Source organism: Schistocerca americana, chromosome 8 (assembly GCF_021461395.2).
Source record: "Schistocerca americana isolate TAMUIC-IGC-003095 chromosome 8, iqSchAmer2.1, whole genome shotgun sequence".
Classification (NCBI taxonomy): domain Eukaryota; kingdom Metazoa; phylum Arthropoda; class Insecta; order Orthoptera; family Acrididae; genus Schistocerca; species Schistocerca americana.
In genome coordinates, this window is record NC_060126.1 from 243,426,040 (window position 1) to 243,448,645 (window position 22,606).

Consider the following 22,606-nt stretch of genomic DNA (forward strand, 5'->3'; position numbering starts at 1 on the left):
CGAAGTTATTTAAACACTGTACACACTGGGAGAAACTCAGGTTTCCTATCGTGATATTATTCAAAAGCCTCTGAATGCTCATGGGTTCACGCAATTTCACACGCCTGTTGCAGTGAATAGTGAGTGAAGTTTCATCCTACAATTGTGTTAACCCCTGAGAGACCTGTGAGAAGAGCTCAGAGAAAGTGTGAACACAATCAGGAGCCTAAGGTGAGCTTCTCACCTAAACAAGTTAACACATTCAGAAGAGCAAAATCGTCAACTTATAAACGGACTGCACTATAGTTATCGAAGTATTTTAATTGCTCTCAATGGGGCACTACAAGCTGTTTGTTTTTTCCCTCAGTATGTTCTTTTTAATTTCATAAACTCATGATTATGAAGAATACGCAATTTACCAGCAAACCCCAAACTTGATGATAGTTGCAAATATTATGGCACAGTGGCACTTAGTACAAATGTTACACTGAGAGATTCACTGCTACATACCATCAACTGCCAAAATGGACATTGAACAAAAGCACACTATCAAATCTCAAAACAACACCTTTCTACCTTTATTGATCACATAGAGACTGGTTATAATTAAAACTTTTACTACTTCAGCCAGTGTAGAGGGAAAACTATCATATGGGTACCCAACATCACAGAAATGACATTCAGACTGTGCGCTGAAGGTTTAGGTTATTGGTAGCGTTAATGTCATGACTTGCTGTTAGATGCCGGTAAAAGTACTGCAACATATGGCCGAAAGACATGCCTCAGTGTCCAATGCAGATGCAGACACTCAACACAGGTCTGGACAAGGTGAGCAGGGCTTTACTTGTGAAGCTGTTTTATCAAAACAACAGCAATAATGCTCCTGATCTTCGTGAGTATTGACATATTTAAGAAATACGGAGATATCATCATTCTACAGTGGGAATGAAGAGCACAATATGGAAGTTTGAATTAACTGGCTGAATTGCTACTGGGAGAGGCCAATGGCCAAATGTGCTACACATTGTCACAGAAGATACTGTTGCAATGGCTGCGAATGGTAGACACAATATGCAATCTTTGAGCAGAGCACAAGCTGTCTCACAATAGCTCAACATTCCATGGTCCACTATTTGCAAAGTGCTGTGAACAATTGTTAAATGGCATCTCTAGTGCAATTCCAGGACATTGAGGTTGTAGATGGTTGTCACACTGAGCAATGTTTATAACCTGGGACATAAAAATGTTATGAACTTAACAAATGTTACCCTCTCATGTAGAAATTAAAATGTGTTTCTTTCAATGGATTATTCATTATTCCTCTTCCGCATGTCCATATAAATGTTTCCACAAAGATTCACTGTCCTATGATCACTTGTTTTCCATGGGTAGTGGAAGTTTTAATTATTAACACATCCTGTACTTTTGTTTTCCTCCTGACACGCGTTAGAGATTTCTGCTAGCTTCTGAGTACCTCGCTTTGGGCCATGTTTTTACCAACAGCTATCCGTAACTTCACAGGGCAGCTACTTGTAAGACCCTGTTTCACAAACTATCACGTTAACAGATTGGCTCACTATGGAATTGATAAAGTATACTTCAGTCATAATGTTCCTGCGAAAATAAAAAAAAGAGATACCAAATGGTGTCAAATACACGAATATGTACAATGTATGGACAAAACATTATGAAGGAGGCTCAAACAGAAACACATACATGCAATTAACTAGAGTGGAGAAATAATGATGATCAATCTAATACTGATTAAACTTTGCAGCAGATATCTGCAACTGTAGATTTCAGTTCAGTTCATAACAGGTGTGAGATGGTTTGATAGCATTTGATAAAAATTAAGTAATAACTGCTTTATAGTAAGGTGAACACTGTTATACAGTACACTACTTATGTTTCACTGTCTTGACAGGAAGTTCATTACCATCATGTTTTCAGTTATTGATGAACTGATCAAACTAATGAGTTATTTATAATTCTCATGCTTTTAATAACAATGATTTTTACTTATGTAGTTTAAAGAAATGGTTATCATTCAAAAACCTAAATGTAGATAAAATTGCGCACTACTGTTGCTGCTGTACCTGCAGTTTGTTCTAACTGCTGTGTTTCTATTAATGCAGTTAGACCAGTAACGGAATCAACCAAACTGCGTAAAATTATTTGTGAAAATTACAGTCACCACCCCAACAACATTCACACTATAAAAGTCTTCACTTTGTATTTTATTAAGCATTAAACAAAGCTTGGGAATCCCTGTTTCAATATTCATAAAATATCATTCAAAACACCAACATAAACCTCTTAATCTACCTCTTCATTTTAATAGCTCACAAGAAATTGTGTGAATGTAGTCACAATGAAGAAACACAAATTGTTTCCATCACTCCAAGAACATTCAAACTTTGCTATAGGATTGGTGAAAATCTACAACAGATGTTTGCCATTGTAGATCAAGCTCCAATCCATGTTATAAGTGCCTATGGTAACTGTTATAATCTTGTACATTACCAAATTACGGTATATTGATAATTTTCACTTATGGACCGTCTGACAGCAACTGAATAAAACACAATTTTAATGCCATACGCGTTTCGCCTTTATTTTCTGCAAGGCATCATCAGTGGAAGGTTGCGTAGACAGTTTCTTACATATTACGCTCCTGTTGCATTTTTGGTGTTGTTCTTCTTCCTATGAGCGCCAATTTGCTGTTTTTTCCGCATTCCACAGCACTATTCACTGAACGCTTGTTTTAATGCAATGCAATGAAAAACATTGCATTAAAACAAGTAACAGGAGATGACATTAAGATTGTTCCACATCCAACACAAATATCACGGTACATACAGTATTTTGAAAACAATCTGTGATGTTGATTGCTTTCAGTGGAAAAAAAAAATACATCCACCGAATATGGCCTGTCTTAAATTCTCTTGCTCGATTTTTTCAGTAATTGAAAGTTGCATGTTACATGTGTTCTTTATTGTTTTTTCCTTATAATCTTCTAAATACAAGGTATGAAGACTAAACTCTTCCATGTATTTGTCATTCTATATGGGATATTTGGCCAACATTACTGTCACACAGTTACAAGTTGCACCACAGAAAAAAATGAGAGGTAATTTCATTTTGAAATATAATTTCACAAAAGACATAATACCCCTGATAAAATGATAGACAGTGATATGCAGTCTCCCTAGTAATCTGCAACATACATTAATTGTTAGTTCCCATACAATCATTGTAACTCTAACACCCTGTCATTTTTATTTAGCCTTTGAGTTTGGAACATCACTTTGATGTCCACAAAAAAAAAGGGGGGAGGGGAGGGGAATGGGAAAAAAAGGTGCTGTTACATTATGAGCACCAGGAAATAATTATATAGTAAATAGTTAAGTACTATAGCTTGCTTCATGTTTGATGATATATTTATTTTTGATGGCATCATCCAAAGCAACTGAGATGAATATCAGTCCCAAAAATGTATGCAAAACTGCCCCACATGGTTTCTTCACTACCTGGAAAGCAATACAGATGTGTGTTTCTTTTGTGTTTGTGTGAGTTTTCACAGAAATGCAAATGAAAAACCTCTTCCAATAATCGGAATCTATTATGCATGTGTGAACTATGGCAATTCACATTGTTATTTCATATTTTCACAAAGCTGTGACTACAGAGATTCTTGAAGCCTTGTTCTCAATCTATGATCTCCTTTTGCAATTTTAACAGCTCAAAGTTCACTCTATTATGAAACTGGCAGTTTCTTGATACCTCATGATGTATCCTATCAAACTGATGGTTTCTTTTAATCAAGTTCTCCCAAATTCGGCAACTGTGGTCATCAGAAGAGTAGATACTACTGCAATTAAATCTTGTATCTTTTCTTAATTAAAAAATAAAATAAAAAGGAAAAAAACGACACTACAAGCTGCCACAGTTGAGAGATTTTATGTTTTGCCTCCATCCCATCATCCTAAAACTTGTCTTTCATGAAATAATAAAAACAACAAGAGTTTACAAGAAGATATTTGCTATTTTCATTTAGTCTGGGAAGCAGATTACAAGATATGCAGCCTGAAAGATTAGAAACACAGATTTTATTTTCCTGAAGCAAGTGATAATATGTTAAATACATCACGGAGCATGGTCCTAGTTTCAGATTATTTAAAGCACCGTAATTGATGTTTTTAAATCAAACCCTGAAATGCAGCTCTCTACAAGGAATGTTAAGAGGGGGTTGCTATGACTTAGGTCTTCTGGATATTTTGAGAGTGTATTAAATCAGAGTTTTTCACTGAATACATAAGAAAACTGCACGAAAACAAAATTAATCCATTCAACAAATAAAACTGAACCTCACACTAAGATTCCAAGTAACAATTGAGATCACACACATAATTTATCAGAAACTGGAATTAGGGTAGTATTAATTATCAGATGTAAAAGTAAGGCTGTGTGCAATAACAATAATAATAATAATAATAAGTGGATGATTCTGAAACCCTCTGTGTTCTTCAAAGCACAAAAACTTGATTCCAAATCACCTAGAAAAAGGGTGATTCCAAGTTTTCAGTAGGACTGTATCATTAGGAAGTGACTTACAGCGTGAGTAATAATAATAATAAGTGGATGATTCTGAAACCCTCTGTGTTCTTCAAAGCACAAAAACTTGATTCCAAATCACCTAGAAAAAGGGTGATTCCAAGTTTTCAGTAGGACTGTATCATTAGGAAGTGACTTACAGGGTGAGTAAGAAGTCCCCATACCCCCAGTATCGAATCCTAGTTAGCATTTTATTTCTTTTAGCACAAGTATTTCCTTACATATTAAGTGCCCAATTAATTGGCATATTCTCCATCATGCTGTAAATTACGCCTCTACATTTTTCTGCACTAATTTTTGAGCACATCCTGTGTTATAGTGCAACATGCATCCTCAACAGCACTCCACAGTTGTTCATTTGTAGTGTAACAACAGGCAACACATGTGCCTTGATGTTTTCCCAGTACAGAGTTGTCAGGTGTGGTAAGGTCAAGATTGATGTCAAGCAAGGAGGTGTGGTTGACGAACCACAACCTGTCCAGCATCCTGGAGAGTGTAAATTTAGGAACTTGCACACTGTAAGTGTGTCGTGAGCAGGTGCTCTGTCTCATTGCAACCATATGCATTCTATGAGGCCCTTTTCCTCAAGCTGAGGTATTAACCATGTTTTTAACATATGTAAATAATTTGCATCATTCACAGTCCCTTCAAAAAATTGGTCCAAGCAGATGTTGCGTGATGTGTGTTCCTTTCTAACTCGACTGTTACTCGATAAGCAGCGAGTCTCGCCTACCATGATCCACAGAAGATCCAAATTTTTTAATAAAGGTGAGTTTTCTGTAATTTTAATGTTTTTTTTAATTTAAAAATATTTATTGGCCATCTTCTAAAAAGATCAGTAATTAAGAATTTATAATTGCAATGAACGCTCGATATTTGTGTATGGTGTGTAATTACACACTACGTGATCAAAAGTATCTGGACACCTGGCTGAAAATGATTTACAAGTTCGTGGCGCCCTCCATCTGTAATGCTGGAATTTAATAGGGTGTTGGCCCACCCTTAGCCTTGATGACAGTTTCTACTTTCGCAGGCATATGTTCAATCAGGTGCTGGAAGGTTTCTTGGGGAATGGCAACCCATTCTTCATGGCGTGCTGCACTAAGGAGAAGTGTCGATGTTGATTGGTGAGGTGTGGTACGAAGTCTGTCTTCCAAAACATCCCTGAGGTTTTCTATAGGATTCAGGTCTGGATTCAGTGCAGGCCAGTCCATTACAGGGATGTTATTGTCGTGTAACATCTCCGCCACAGGCTTGATCGTGTTGAAAGATATGATCACCATCCCCAAATTGCTCTTCAACAGTAGGAAGCACGAAGATGCGTAAAACATCAATGTAGGCCTGTGCTGTGATAGTACCATGCAAAACGACAAGGGGTGCAAGCCCCTTCCATGAAAAACACGACCACACCATAACACCACTTCCTAATTTTACTGTTTGCACTACACATACTGGCAGATGACGTTCACACCCTGCCAATGGATCACCGCACTGTGTACCATGATTCGTCACTCCACACAACGTTTTTCCACTGTCCGATCATCCAATGTTTACACTTCTTACACCAAGCGAGGTGTCGTTTGACATTTACCAGCGTGATGTGAGGCTTATGAGCAGTCGCTCAACTATGAAATCCAAGTTTTCCCACCTCACTGTCGTAGTACTTGCAGTGGATGCTGATGCAGTTTGGAATTCCTGTGTGATGGTAACGATAGATATATGCCTGTTACACATTATGACTCTCTTCAACTGTTGGCAGTCTCTGTCAGCAACAGATGAGGTCAGCCTGTATGCTTTTGTGCTGTACATATCCCTTCACGTTTCCGCTTCACTGTCACATCAGAAACAGTGAACCTAGGGATGTTTAGGAATGTGGAAATCTCGCGTACAGACGTACATGACACAAGTGACACCCAATCACATGACTATGTTTGAAATCCGTGAGTTCCGCAGAGTACCCCATTCTGCTTTCTCACAATGTCTAATGATTACTGAGATCGCTGATATGGAGTACCTGGCAGTGGGTGCCAGCACAATGCACCCAATATGAAAAACATATGTTTTTGGCAGTGTCCGGATACTTTTATCACATAGTGTAAATAAGATGACATGCATTTTTCATAAAAATGATGATTATGTTACTAGCATAATTTGATGAATTTTATATTTAAATGGTGTAGGTATCTTAACTGAAAACTTTAAAAATGAAAAAATAATGACCTAAATGAGGCTCGATTTAGTGATTACCAGCCTTGTGTGCTAACAATCTTTTTCTACCTTTACTTATTTTATGCTTCACAGAAATGCGCATAGAACATATGTCTGCCAGAAATCGAACCCATGACCCAACGTGGAAGGCAATCACTCTACCATAGAGCCGTGTTGCTTGCATGAAAAATCTACCTTACTTTCACATTAATTTCTCGAGAATTTTTTAGAGTTGCGTGAAACTATTTTCGAAGGGTGATGTTTCTGAGATCTGAACTTCATTCAGCATAAAAACAAAAAATTACAAAAATCCTATCGCCATCTGGTCCCCTTGTCAGTACATTCAGTTCAGTATTTTTCACAGAACTCCACAAACTACAAAAGTAGGTATCTCAAATAATGAAATATAAGAGGCAGAAAGTGTTAACTTTTTGGGATTACAGATAGTATCGCAACCTCAAACTGAAAACCCATTATCCCAGAATTAATTAATTATATTGGATCAGCTACATTTTCACTATATATGATTACAGCTGCAGGTGATTTATAAATTAGGAAACTAGTTTATTCTGTTTATTCCCATTCACTACTAAGTTTCGAATCACCTGCTGGGGAAATTCAAGTTACAAAGACAGCATTTTCAGGGTACAGAACTGTGTCGTAAGAATTAAGCATGGTGTTAATTCAAAAATGTTCTACAAAGACTCCTTCAAAAAAATTGGTATTTTGATAATGATTTCACAAGAAGTGTTCGTTAATGTCCTTCAGCATTACCAATATTCATCTTTCCACGAAGAATAGTGACCATCATTGGCATAACATTAGGATCAAACTCAACCTCTACAAAGACCTCAAGGGGTTTAACTTTAGTACTATGGAGTCAGGTACAAATGCATTCAATAACCTATCAGAGCATTTTAAATGGCATATAGCAGCAGTTCCCAAACCTTGAGCCATGGGCATTGGGCTGTGACTGCACTGTAGAGTGGTATGCAGTTTTGGTTGGCTGCTTATGGCATAAATATGTAACCTGCCACAATCTGATTGTAATTTGTCAAGTTAGCAATTTCTTGTACACAGTTGCATAACTCATCTTAAATTTCCTCATTTAATATCCAGGGGCAGGAAGTAGGAAGAACGGTTGCTGTTTTACATCCCATTCATGGTTAGTATTAGAGGAAGAGTTTTGCTTGGATTCCTTACTACTGGGGGATGAAGTGGGGGGGGCGGGGGGGGGGGGGGGGGGGGGAGGAAACAATCATCAAAGCATTTGCATGGCATGCCATCTGGATGGCCACAAAAAACTGATATATGGATAGCCAAGCCAAGAACTGAATGCAGTTGTCTCAAATGTGAGTTAAGGACATTAGCTAGTGCACCGCTTTGCTCAGTCCCAATAGAGATATTGCCGAATTACGGAGACACTTCACGGGCTTTTTGCCTATCTGTCTATGTGAATGACCCTTTTCAAATATGTTTTTCAGAAAAAGTACAGGAATAGATTGAAAATAGACATTTGATATGAGGCTAAAATTAACCTATTTCAATCCAGATATTGATTCTCATGTGGGTGACAAACAATGGCAAAAATTCCACTGTGTTCTTTTTAACTTTGGCCACTCAATTTTGAGTTTTCATCAACTAATATTAGATCTACTGACACACACACACACACACACACACACACACACAAGTACCACCTATGGTCACAAAAACTGACAATGACCGGGAGTGTGGAGTGCTGACCACACGACCATCTGTATCCACATCCAGTGACACCTACAGTCTCAGGTTGACATGGCGGTCAGACAGTACCATTGAGTTTGCACCTGTTTGGACGGAGTTCAGTTTTCGTTTAGTTTCATATTTAGTTACTGGGTGTCCAAGCTTTTTTTTAATTTTTTACAAAATAGGTGGTCCACACAGCCAAAAAGGTTGGGAACTGCTGGCAGATCGGTAATATAATGGAGTTTTGGACTGTCTTAAATAACTCTTTATTGGGCAACTACTTCTATTCCATTGAAGAGTATATTCATAGCAAAACTTAAATTTAACATTTTAGGTTAACATATTGGGTCGGTCCACAAGTTCATAGCGTTTCTCCTTAAGTTTAACAACAGATACACAAAACAGAGACTCTAGTCATAATAATATGTTCTCCTCCATTATTTGCAACAGTCTGCCAACGTTTGGGTAATTTTTTGATTCTGTGAATGTAGAAATCATGTGGTTTTGAGGTGAAGAACTCACCAAGTCATGCTGGGAGTGGATTTTCATTTGGAAAGGAAGTTACCTGAAGCTTGCTCTATAGAGAGCGAAAAGGTAAAAATCTGAGGGGGTAAGATCAGGTGAATAAGGTGGGTGTGGAATGACTTCTCAACCCAACTCCTGTATACTGTTTTTTGTCAGTCTAGCAGAACATGGGCTGTTGTTACCGTGAAGTAGAATCACTTCGTGCAATCTTCCTGCTCATTGTCCTGGGATTACACCTGCACGATGTCTCGGTTGTTGACAATAAATGTCAACATTGATGGTCACACCTTGGGAAAGCAATTTGTAGTACATCACATCATCGCTGTTTTGCTTGATGCATAACATCATCTTCTGTGGATGTGCGCAGGTTTCTGTATGGGGAGTTGCTGCTTTGTTTGGTGCAATCATTACTTTCTTTTCCTTACATTAGCATAAACATACCATTTCCAATCACCAGCAATGATACAGGATAGGAATGGTTGTTCATGAGACAACTGATAACGACCAACCAGAGATGGGCATCTACTGATTTTTTAGACTATGGCTTAGAGCATGCGGTACCCATACACCCCACTGTTGAACCTTCGCCATTGCATGCAAATGTCACAAAATGGTGGAAAGATCACAGTTCATCACATTTGCCAATTCTCAAGTACACTGATGTGGATAACTGTGGATTATTATATTTAAATGGCCTTCATCAAACCGTGAAGGTCTTCCTGGACATGAAGAGTGACTAATGTCAAAACAACGCTACTTAAAACGAGGATACCATTCGCTTGCTGTGCTCTGTTGAATGGCAAAATCCCCATACACAGCACAAACGTTTCTGGCTGCTTTCACTGCTGTCACCCCTCTATTAAACTCAAACAAAAGCGTATGTTGGAAACGTTCTGCTTCCTCCACTTGGCACTCCATTTACTAGCATCCACAGCTCCACTAACTATCTCCAAATAACAAAAGGACAATATGTAAACTCAAATAGCAACACTGAACTACAAATAAAAGATGACACTAACTAAATGCAAAACAAAAAGGCCACAAACTTATGCACCAAACTAATACAATTAAAATTAAAACTGTAATACAGTAATGTAATGTCATTTCACTATTTTGAGCTTAGATTACATTAAATGTATGTCTTTGTTTCCTTCCCAAATCTCCATGGGATCACTGCAAGATGACTAGTGTAATGTAATATAAAGAACGAAGTCTTTACTAATTATTACAGTAACGGGAATTTTTTATTGGAATACAACAAATGATCGGCAGTGAAGGAGACCTCCACTAATGTTCACAGTGAAGTTTTCTGTGTAAGGCAGACATATAAAAAGGAGGATCCACCACACTGAAACACTCATTCTTCTTAGGAACTGGCAGTCCACACAAGCAGCATGGCATTTTATTATTGTGTTTCAACTCATTGCTCTGAAAGAGGATGAAAATTTTAAGGATCTATGTATCACTATTTTTATGTGCATTTCTGATTGACAGTATATTTAATGTGATTTATGGTTTAGCCCCAAAATCACTGTTCATCATCTTTTTCTTCAATACCTCTCCCCACCCCTGTGGCAGGATCCAATAATGATGAACAATCAACCAGCCATAATTTGGCAAATTCTTTTATCTTAATTCTTTGAGTGGATGGCCTTTGCCTCACTTCAATAATCAGTTACTTGTGTTCACCATCTATCTGTGTATTGTGTGAACTTTTTTTTTTCTTTGTGTATTCATATCTGAACCTGGTGTCTCGCATTTCTCAGGCAGAACTATTGAAGCAGCCTAGGCAAATGTGAAAGGCAGCACTAATTCTGTTAAGTGTACAAATACATAATTTGTGGCTGGCTTTCCTGTATTCTAAGCCATCAATTTGGGTATTAAGTTACACGACCTAGTGACTAATATGTAAGGCTGTTCCAGTAGAAATATGGACATCTGTTGACTGTCTAATATCAGTCTTGAGATAAGTAGGGTAATTAATTTCCTTAAAATAGTGGAGTATACCCAGATTTCTCCATTACTTTTGGGCACTGTAAGCACTTTCAAAAGCAGTCAGCAAGTATCCCATAGTCAAAAAGGCACCAGGGAGTAGAGTAATGCATGTCCAAATGTTCACAAGTGATTCCTTGTATTACTGTAGTCTAAACCATGGTACTGGAAAACACTGTACCATCTCTTTGAAATGGATGAATGAGGAGATACTATACTTTAGGTGTGATATGTCAGTAATTTATTTATACATAAAGTGTATCAATAGAATAACCTGTGTATAATTTCTCAGCCACTCCTCCATCATTTACTTCCTTTGTGGCAGCAGGAGCAGCAGCCTTAAGCTTGTTGAGTTTCTCTTGTTTCTTGAGCTGCTTTTTCTCACGTTTTGAGAGCTTCCGCCTGAAGCTCGAACCACCCTCCTGGAAGCCCACAGCAGGTACCTGCAAAGCATTGCACACAACTGTCAAAGCACGGAGTTAAAACACTACCAATATTTAACTATGCATTTATTGTATTAATTTTACCTGGGAAGATTATAGAGCCTTTAGGCTCCCTCTTAACTCATTACCAGCCATTCTTTAGTAAGTTCTCTTTTGTAAATAGTATTACATCATCCTTAGAAAATACTAGCTCAATCACAATCAAGACACAAATAATTAAATGACAATAGTGACACAAAAAAAATCTATTTAATGCTTTCTCTTCTTCACCACCTCTTTCATTGAATTCATATTTTTAAAAAAATTATTCCCTTTAAACAATGACCAAATGTAACCAAGCCAGCCACTACAGTATACTACAATTTTTGCTGTTTTTTGTCTTTTAGTGCTTATCGTTTCTTTCAACAAGGTGATAATCGTTTTAAGAGTATCAAAAGTAAGGAAAAAGCAAAAAACAATCCCTCCTTTTTATTTTTAGTTATTACAATACTACTCTGTATAGATTTATCATCTCTACTGCCTGCCTTAACCCACAAATCCCAACAAACACTATGTACTAATTGATTCTTGTTATCTTCGAAAATGGAAGTTCTGGTATCAAGAGATACAGTACTGAAATACATTACAATAAGAAAAAACTGTGTGGCTCAGTGGGTAACCATGGTAGGAAGTTGCAGCAGAACAATACAACAGTCATTGGTCAGTTTGCTAGTTATGTGTTATGAATCTTATTGCTGTTGCACCTACTAATGTAAATACACAATGGAAAATACCAATGGAGATAAAGCTAGTGTTTATGCAGTTCAATGTTTCTGGTAATAACGTGTTACTAAATCTCTAAGTTAAACTGTCACATGTACAATAATGCAATCATCTATTCCCATGGCATATCTGGCATTACTGTGATTTTTAATTTTTTATTGAGTATCTTTCCCTACATCTAGAGGTTTTAAAGTATTTAGTTTCAGATATTTTTCGGTAGATTCATAATAAATATTTCCAGAAATTTACGTGCAAATGTAATCACAATGAAGAAACATAAAAAACTTTTCATCATACAAGAGACATTCACAGTTTACTATAGGATTGTTAAAGATCTACAACAGACTTTCACCACAGTACACCAGGATCAATCCATGTCTGGTAATTACAATTATTGCCAGTTACATGTCTGAAAAAATAATGACTGTACAGAGTGATCACAAATTTCCATTACCTCCTACATATTACATAGATCTAAATGAACTGTTTCTTATTGTTGCAGGTGTCGATATATGTATATGTAAATTATGGCTTACGAGTCCAATTACTCCATGGAGGAACACAATGTAATGAGTACACTGGTTCACAAATGGCCCAGTGCAGGCAAATAAATGATACATAGTCAGCACATCTTCAGTTTCAGAAACCTTCCCCACCAAAACTGACGTACTTTATGGTGAGAAAGTGGTTGCACTGAAGGTGGGCCCAACTTAGGACCATCATGAATACAACTGGAAACTTGTGGAGGCTGCAGCATTCACCAAAAATTTCCATTCATAAACGGACATAGGAATTTGGAATTCTATACTTGAAATTACAAGAACTTGAAGCTAAATGTACTTAAACCTTCGTTTGTAAACAAACTGAGTTGTCATGACGTGGAAAAACATCATCAGGCTTGTAGACAAATGCTCAATGTCTTTACAATTCTTTCTCCATGGGGGAAAGTGTTTTTCTTGGATGAAGGTGCAATGTATCACAGTGCAAAACTGAGAAACATTTTTTTCTGGAGTAAAGAAACCGAACATTTTAATGAAAAACTTGAACACAACTCACTACATGCCATGATTTGGGCTGCAATATCTGTAACCCTCTTGGTACATTCATATTTATTTGACAGTGCTGTGAATCACATTGTGTATTTAACAATGTTATGTGATTGGTTTATTCCATAATTGCAAGACCAGGGACTGCTCAGTTGTGTATGGTTCCAACAGGATAGAGGACTAGCCCATTATACTACTGCCGCTAGATACAATCTCACTGACATATTTCCTGGACTGGGCTTGGTTCTGTCCACCTGCCTGCACCTTTGGAGTGTCAACCCCGAAGTCCTGACCTGACATTTTTCAACAATGCATTATGGCGATTTGTCAAACAGAAGGTTGCTGCCACACATTACGAGACAGTTGAAAAACTTAAGGATGCTGCTTGATGTGCAGTTACTGCCATCCCATCAGCAATGTTGAGGAGAGTTTCACATAGCACATGGAAGGGAATCATACTCTATTATGACAATGATGGTATACACGCAGACACTCTAGAATAAATAATAAAATATAGTCACACTACTTCAAAGTTGTCCTCTGACATAACAGCACATTAACACAATGCAACCCTCCATGAATACGTGAACATGTGATAGAGGGTAATGGGCTCCCTACTTTAACCTTGTGCCTTGTGCCTTCTTTAATGTTGTTACAATGATCTCCAAGCCTCCACTTTAAAGTTACAGTTAAATTATTTCCAGCAGGTTGTGAAGCTGGTGTAAGTGACTTCAGATGCAGAAGAGCTTCCTATTGCTGTCTCCCATATGATAGAAAGCCAGCAGAGCTCTTAAAATAACACTAGTGGTATGCTACTCGACTGAACTTGAGTTAGAGCACAGGTGTAATGTTATCAAGTATTGTGAAGTGAAATTAAGACTCTCAATGACCTTACACTGCAATCTTTGGATGAAATGTGGTATTTTTTCATAAAACATAGTTAAACTACCATCATTATTAAATGTTTTGCTGAAGGGTCATAAGAACACTTTAAGAGGAAAGAGCTAGTGTGGCTTCTAACTGTATTACAGATCGAATTAAAGAGCCAACAGCATCAGGATAACTATACAAAATAAAGAGACAGGAATGTACCCAAGTGGTGATACTGAATAGATATTATGGGGAAGATTCGTCACTATTTTGTGGCCAGCACAATCCTCTTTATGTTAAAATCTTTCTTTGTCACATATTTAATTAATATTTAGTTTTTAGATATTTAAGTGAACTAATTATTATCATATTCTATGCTGGGAATATTTAATCTTCATGACTTTCTCCTGGTCATATCCTGAAAGAAAAACTGAACTGTAGGCAACAACAATCCCATAAAGAAAGAGCAGTATCAACTTTAATCTATAAGTAGACTTTCAGTTCCAAAATACACAAATTACTTTCTTCTAATTTCATAACAGACATAAATGAAACAGTCTAGCAGTAAAATTATTTTCTTAATTTAAACCACATGTCTGTTACCTCCTCTTCTTATTCCTGATTGGACTGGTGTTTAATGTGAATACCAATCATTCTTATCAACTGCCATATTTCAAGACAGAACAGTCCGATATTTAAAATAAGAATGTATTTCATCTCATTAGTAACAGGAAATTCAAAATGGAACATACTATATAGCTCAAAAATTCATGTATGCATACTATACAACTTTTCTGCACACAGTTGACCTAGGCACTATGTTTTAGATTCAATATTGAGATGATAAATGATAGTTTATAACAAATTACATGTTATGAATAACATAAATTGATGTAAGTAATTCATGCAACAACTCACATCAAAAATGAATTAAATTTAGACTAGGATACTGATCCTCATTGACAAGAGGCCCTAACAGAGAATTTTCACCTGAAAGTTAAGAATACTGAAAACTTATTAAAATTTTATACATACCCATGTAAAGTGTGTCCTACCTTATTCACTAAAATTTCCACAGCAGCAAATCCAGAAAAAGTACAAATAAGACTTAAGTAGTGTATTAGAATTTAAATTATTATTCACACAAATGTTAATTTTAATGTAAGCAAGTCATACACAATTGCAGTTTTTCCATAACTGTGCTTCAAATTTACATTTAATAATGTGTATCTTATGTAAGTAGTGAGGATTACTTATAAAATATATTTTCTGAGTGTACAAATGACAGTGATTTTGGAAATGGACGCCTTACATTTGTTTTGTCATCAATTCTTCTGAGGAGGAATCGGCCTTCTCTGTCATCGATGTGCCAGTTGAGTTGCACCAACAGAGGTTTCTCATCCATTCCCAACCTCCTCTCTTCTGTAACAAAAATCACATTATCGCAATAAACAGTTTAAGATCTTATGAATTTATTCCTTCAGTGAGCTACTTACAGAATTTTATTCATCCTTTTTCATAAATGACATTCATTTCCATAATTTTATGGAAGTTAAATAAAGAAAAATGAATTAATTCTTTGTAGTAACACAATACAATGCAATAAGTCGACAAAGAAATCAATATGAAGTGCATTTTATATTGATATTTATATAAAACAGAGTAACACACAGACAAAGTTGACAGTATCTCCTCCTCTGGAACCATGACTTCCTTCTCTGGAATGAGAGAAAAGGATCAGAGTCATAGTAACTACTCAACAATAACACACAACACCTATCTACATTAAGATGATCATGTTTTCTTTCCTCGCTTCTCACCCTCCCAAAGAGGATGAAGTCAGCAGGGCAAGCAAATTCAATGAACACCAACAATGATACTGAATACTGCAGCACAATTAACAGAAAAGAGATGGCCATGAGAAGCAAATACAAATATATATACTAGAAACATGTTTATTCTCAGTCAGCCACACCCACAAAGCCATTTTTAGGGATGTGCAACTGCACAGGGTGACAAAATTTTGAGAACGGCAAAATGCTGTCATCAAAAAATTACTTTTTAAATATAATTATTATGTGTATTGTATTACTTTCACACTCAATAATTTGATGGCAAAGTATTGACAAATTTTTCTACCTCTGATTAAAGTTATATTTTACTAGTAGTCCTTTATAATACCTTCCATGTAAGAGCACATTAATCTCATAAATTACATATTAAGTAGCTCTCCATGTAATCACATAGCTAATGAGATCTCATGTGTGGCGTGTTGTTCAATTCTTCATCCATCCATGGTTATGTTGGCATCATACACAACACAACATTGCTCCACGTGGTTGTCAACTTAAAAGTAAGGTATGTAATTGAAGTACTAACTGGTCATAGTGAATTTGTTTCTGTCATTTTTTATATAAATGATAGCACGTTCAGGTTTCAATACTCTAAATCACAGATATATTTATTTACTTATTTATTTATTCCTAGTTCACAGTAGTGGTACGGATGGAAGATCTATGTTACGTGGTGCTGTATACTGAAAGAAAACTGAAAAAAAACCTGAAAAAATAGACAGGGAGATAGTAAACTTTTACAGAAAATACCACCCCTGAAATCATATTTTAGTAATAAAAGTAAAAGTGAACTGCACGGCTCTGATCACTCCGGTGAAGTTGCAGTTAAAAATAGTAACAATGAACAGCATAGCTCAGGAAGTATTGTTAAATTACAGTTCTAAATGGTAAACAGAATGTGGAAGTTGTAACTTTCAGAGTTCCAGAAGGATGTCAAGAATCTACATGCCCTAACACAGATGATTTTCCTGTTCCCAATTATGACACATTTTATTGAGAAAACACTGACCAGACACTGGAGTATTCATTTAAAAATGATATTAATCAAAACAAAAATATTGATTTTTCTATGTCTTCACAGCGGTATGTTGACGGATCACAGTGATTTTTCAGCAAAAACAGTTTCACAGAGTTCTGGTGAAGTGGTTGGTTGGTTGGTTTGGGGAAGGAGACTAGACAGCGTGGTCATCGGTCTCATCGGATTAGGGAAGGATTGGGAAGGAAGTCGGCCGTGCCCTTTCAGAGGAACCATCCCGGCATTTGCCTGGAGTGATTTAGGGAAATCACGGAAAACCTAAATCAGGATGGCCGGACGCGGGATTGAACCGTCGTCCTCCCGAATGCGAGTCCAGTGTCTAACCACTGCGCCACCCCGCTCGGTCTCTGGTGAAGTGGAAAATTATCAGTAATAAATATATTGTATATTATCCTAGCCAAGGATCATTGTTCTCTGTATGAACACTGTAAAGTACTAAGTGATGAAGCTCAATTTACAACATCTGGTTTCAGTGATTGGAGCTATGATGGAATACGAATAGCTGAACATGAAAATTAGAACTCTCACAGAGCCTGCTTGTCAGGACAGAAAAAACAGAGGAAACATGAGGTACAGGGTTATTACAAATGATTGAAGCGATTTCACAGCTCTACAATAACTTTATTATTTGAGATATTTTCACAATGCTTTGCACACACATACAAAAACTCAAAAAGTTTTTTTAGGCATTCACAAATGTTCGATATGTGCCCCGTTAGTGATTCGGCAGACACCAAGCCAATAATCAAGTTCCTCCCACATACGGCGCAGCATGTCCCCATCAATGAGTTCGAAAGCACCGTCGATGCGAGCTCGCAGTTCTGGCACGTTTCTTGGTAGAGGAGGTTTAAACACTGAATCTTTCACATAACCCCACAGAAAGAAATCGCATGGGGTTAAGTTGGGAGGGCATGGAGGAAAAGACGTGAATTGCTGATCATGATCTCCACCACGACCGATCCATCGGTTTTCCAATCTCCTGTTTAAGAAATGCCGAACATCATGATGGAAGTGCAGTGGAGCACCATCCTATTGAAAGATGAAGTCGGTGCTGTCGGTCTCCAGTTGTGGCATGAGCCAATTTTCCAGCATGTCTAGATACACGTGTCCTGTAACGTTTTTTTCGCAGACGAAAAAGGGGGCGTAAACTTTAAACCGTAAGATTGCACAACACACATTAACTTTTGGTGAACTGCGAATTTGCTGCATGAATGCGTGAGGATTCTCTACCGCCCAGATTCGCACATTGTGTGTGTTCACTTCACCATTAAGAAAAAATGTTGCTTCATCACTGAAAACAAATTTCGCACTGAACGCATCCTCTTCCATGAGCTGTTGCAACCGCGCCGAAAATTCAAAGCGTTTGACTTTGTCATCGGGTGTCAGGGCTTGTAGCAATTGTAAATGGTAAGGCTTCTGCTTTAGCCTTTTCCGTAAGATTTTCCAAACCGTCGGCTGTGGTACGTTTAGCTCCCTGCTTGCTTTGTTCGTCGACTTCCGCGGGCTACGCGTTCAACCGTTTCTTCGCTCACTGCAGGTCGACCCGTTGATTTCCCCTTACAGAGGCATCCAGAAGCTTTAAACTGCGCATACCATCGCCGAATGGAATTAGCAGTTGGTGGATATTTGTTGAACTTCGTCCTGAAGTGTCGTTGCACTGTTATGACTGACTGATGTGAGTGCATTTCAAGCACGACATACGCTTTCTAGGCTCCTGTCGCCATTTTGTCTCACTGCGCTCTCGAGCGCTCTGACGGCAGAAACCTGAAGTGTGGCTTCAGCCGAACAAAACTTTATGAGTTTTTCTACGTATCTGTAGTGTGTCGTCACCATATGTCAATGAATGGAGCTACAGTGAATTTATGAAATCGCTTCAATCATTTGTAATAGCCCTGTATATAACAGACAAGAAGTTGCTCGCCCCCAGCATGAACATGAAATTATGTATTGGAGAAATGTGTTAAAAGGAGTTGTTTCTGTAGTTAAGGTGCTAGCCTCTACAGGTCTAGCATTTCATGGAGAAAAAGAAGTGTTTGACTTTGTGAAAAATGGCAATTTCATGCTGTGTCTGGAATTAGATCCTAAGTATGATTCTTTTTTTGGCTGACAATATAATGAGGTTTGTTAATCCTGGGTAAGAAGTTACTTCATACTTGCTATCAGCAGCTAATGAAGATTTAATACGTCTTATGAGGTCAGTGACCCAAAAATAGGTAATGAAGTTATTTCTACTAAATATTTGTCAGTCACAGTATATGCCAGAGATATATATACATGAAATCAATCCACCTCCTTCAGCTGCTAAGAATCAAAAAAGGAAACATCCAGTTAAATGCAAGAGATTCTTTCATGAATCATCTCACTCAGAAGAACCAAAAAAGGGCCAGAAGAAGCAACAGAATTGGACTATGTTGAGATCTGGAGGCAAATGATAATCTTTCAATATGACATTTTCAAAGTATTGAGGTAGAGTTACAGAGAATATAACTTACGATTTTCATTTCTTTCAAATATTATTGAACTAGAAACTGTTTAAATTTATGATGCTGCAGTAAAATTTACAACCATTTATAATTCTGATATGGATAAGAACTTTGATGAAGAACATGTACATTTTAAAACATATCTGCTGTCTGTGAAGAAAGGAGGCAGTGAAAAGCTGTCTTTTCTTCCATTTCTCTGTAGAGCATTAATTAAAAAAAAGTTGGCAATGTCTGCCCAATTGTGTACACAGCACTCAAGATTTAAAACTGTACTCTAGCAACAAACTGTTCTGCTGAAAGGTTCTTTTCTGCTTTAAAATGTACCATGAAGTACCTACGGACAGCAGAAAATCAAGACTGGTCAATCTTGGAGCAATAGCCATAGAACCAGGCATGACAGTCAATCAAGATTTTGTAGAAGTGATAAATGGATTTACAAATACAAAAGTGAGAAGGACGTCATTTCTCTAAGTTCATTAAATTTCAGAGAAGTTCAGCCAAATGACATCATGTATTCTAGAGTGACTACATTTCATGTTAAGCAAAGTAACTGGGTATTTAGCTGTAGTGATTTTCTTTATTGTTTTTGAATATTTAACACAAATATGTGCTTTGGGTTGTGTGTTACTTAAATACTTCACTAAAGCTTAAAACTGAAGTTAATGCTTACACAGGTTTATTGTCGGTAGTCTGGAAACGAATAGCAATGCTGAAGTTTAGGAGCAGGACATAAAATAAACTACTGCACATGGGCATCACACATTCTAAACATGATATTCGTATTAAATAATGAGCATGGCATTCGTTCCATCAGGGCAACATGGGGTACTTAAATGGAACTTGCATAATGTACGTAGTTGCTGTATGCAACAGGTACATATTTCACAGGTTTCTAGAAAGAGTAGCACCAACTGCCACTCGAACTGGATCAAAGTACATGTGCTGTAGGTGTAACAGATATAAGTTGCTCCAATGGTCACTGTACAATATGGTTATGTAAGTTTGGAACGTAATGAGAGATATCGAATCTTGTAATTAGTCTGACTTTAGTGAAAGAATTCACTTGGAATTGTGGTGGTCATACTTCCATTTGATAATCTACTACTGTTAGCAGGTAGCTTGCATATGGTGTTAACTAACCTCCATTCTCATGGATCTCATAAAGCGCATACTCAGGAACAGAGAGCATACGCATATCTGGCCGGAACTTCTCGACCAGGGTCTCGATGACGGCCTGCGTGGTGGCATCAGATGCGACACGGATGCACTTTGTGGCTACCTTCTGCCCAGAATCCTGGAAGTAGAACCGCATCACCCCGTGGAACTCCAGGTCCTGAAACACAAGGGCAAGTGTTTCAGCCTCATACACAATGGACCAATCAAAAGGAAAACTTCTTGTTTTATGAGAGTTTGCCATTGCCTAGACAATTAACTTTTGTCTTTAAGAATTGCCTGGTGGATTTGTTATTCTGTACAGGTGGAAACAACTGTCACTGCAGGATCAAGAGAGTACTTGCAAAAGGAAGGAAAAAGCAGTAAGCAATCTTAGTGACACATTCCATAGATGCAACAGCTATAGTATATGTTTGTGAAAACAGTCCTCCACTAGCAAAGAGAGGATGATGGTTATATTTGGTTTAATGTTTGCACAATTAATACAACATTCTCAAAAACTGATAATCAAGTATGTTCACTTAAAAATATATATTAAATTAGCATTTCTGTAGACAATATTTATGTGAGGTTTTGAGTTGTGAAGTCATGTTTTACTATGCTTTTCTCTCTTATGCATCTGTAAATGTTTGTCAACAAATTTTGATTTGTTATGGACAACACAAAGACTGCCAAACATGTTGTAGGAAGGCATATAGATATAAATGAAGGCTGGACTCATTAAATACTCCCGAGGGTTTGCCTTTGTTATGAAACCTACATATCATATATATAAAAGACTGAATGTATGTTGTCGTCCAAGAGAGCAGTTAGGCTTAGGAAACCCTTCAAAGTGCTATCAGTGTGTTGGCAAGATATTAGGGAGAAGAATCATTTGTAACCAGTGAGCAATATGCTTGTGAGTCAACCAATAGGTGACTTCCACAAACAACAGACATGAAAGCTCCTTCATTACAGCGATATGTGCTGCTTAGTAATTATGACTTTCTTCATAAACAACATAACTTCCCAAATACAGTAAAGCTAGTGCGAACATTTCCTTAATGTCCTCTGTCTGTCAACGCCTTTACAGGTACCAACAAAATTTTTCTCTCAAAGAAAACCATGTATTAATGAAACGTCATACAATGAATGTGTGCCTTGTATATCTTCCTTCTTCTTCCTTTTGCCATTTTTCCCATGGGGACATCATTGTCATATGGTATAATGCGATGTTGTGCTAGCCTTTGGACGGAAGCCCTTCCTGGCGCCACCACTAGCCCTGGACGGAATCTGTGTACCCATCTGACTGCGGCTAGAGCATATCTCATGTTCAAGTGTGAAAACGGTTTGTGAATGTTTGCGTAGCGTGTATCTGAACTGGGACATGGGTGCCAGTGCAGTATTTATCTAGCTGGTTGTGGAAAACTGCCTAAAAACTACATCCAGACTGGCCAGCTTACCAGCCCTCGTCGTTAATCCGCGAATCAGATTCGATCGGCGACAGGCCAGCATCCTCGTATCGCGGGTGAGGCGCTTTAACGCGCTACGCTAACCAGACGAGTCAATGTGTGACTCACATAATAAGTATGAAATTTCATTTACTTGTTACAGAGTTACGATTTACCCAGTACTTTCGTACTAATAACAACAATTATTATTATTATTATTATTATTATTAAAAATGAGAATTATTTTCAACAACGGGTGGTATCTGTGTGAAAAACATTAAGAGCGGGCCAGGTTAATTACTCCCGATGTATGAAGCAGGCTTTAATCATGATTTATGATATGCGAAACTGCATACTTTTGATTTTCTAATATGCAGGGTGTTACAAAAAGGTACGGCCAAACTTTCAGGAAACATTCCTCACACACAAAGAAAGAAAATTTGTTATGTGGACATGTGTCCGGA

At 37.4% G+C, this 22,606-nt stretch overlaps 1 protein-coding gene across 2 annotated transcripts in view; it reads right to left on the reverse strand.

Moving 5' to 3' along the window:
- The window catches only part of LOC124545215 (afadin), a 1,085,620-nt gene that overhangs the window by 430,295 nt on the left and 632,719 nt on the right, over positions 1 to 22,606 (reverse strand). For both annotated transcript variants that reach the window (XM_047124083.1, XM_047124082.1), the window contains exons 3-5: positions 20,680 to 20,872; positions 15,480 to 15,589; positions 11,321 to 11,489 (exon numbers count right to left, since the gene is read on the reverse strand). In XM_047124083.1, coding sequence (XP_046980039.1) covers positions 11,321 to 11,489; positions 15,480 to 15,589; positions 20,680 to 20,872 — 472 coding nt within the window. The remainder of the gene's footprint in view (positions 1 to 11,320; positions 11,490 to 15,479; positions 15,590 to 20,679; positions 20,873 to 22,606) is intronic.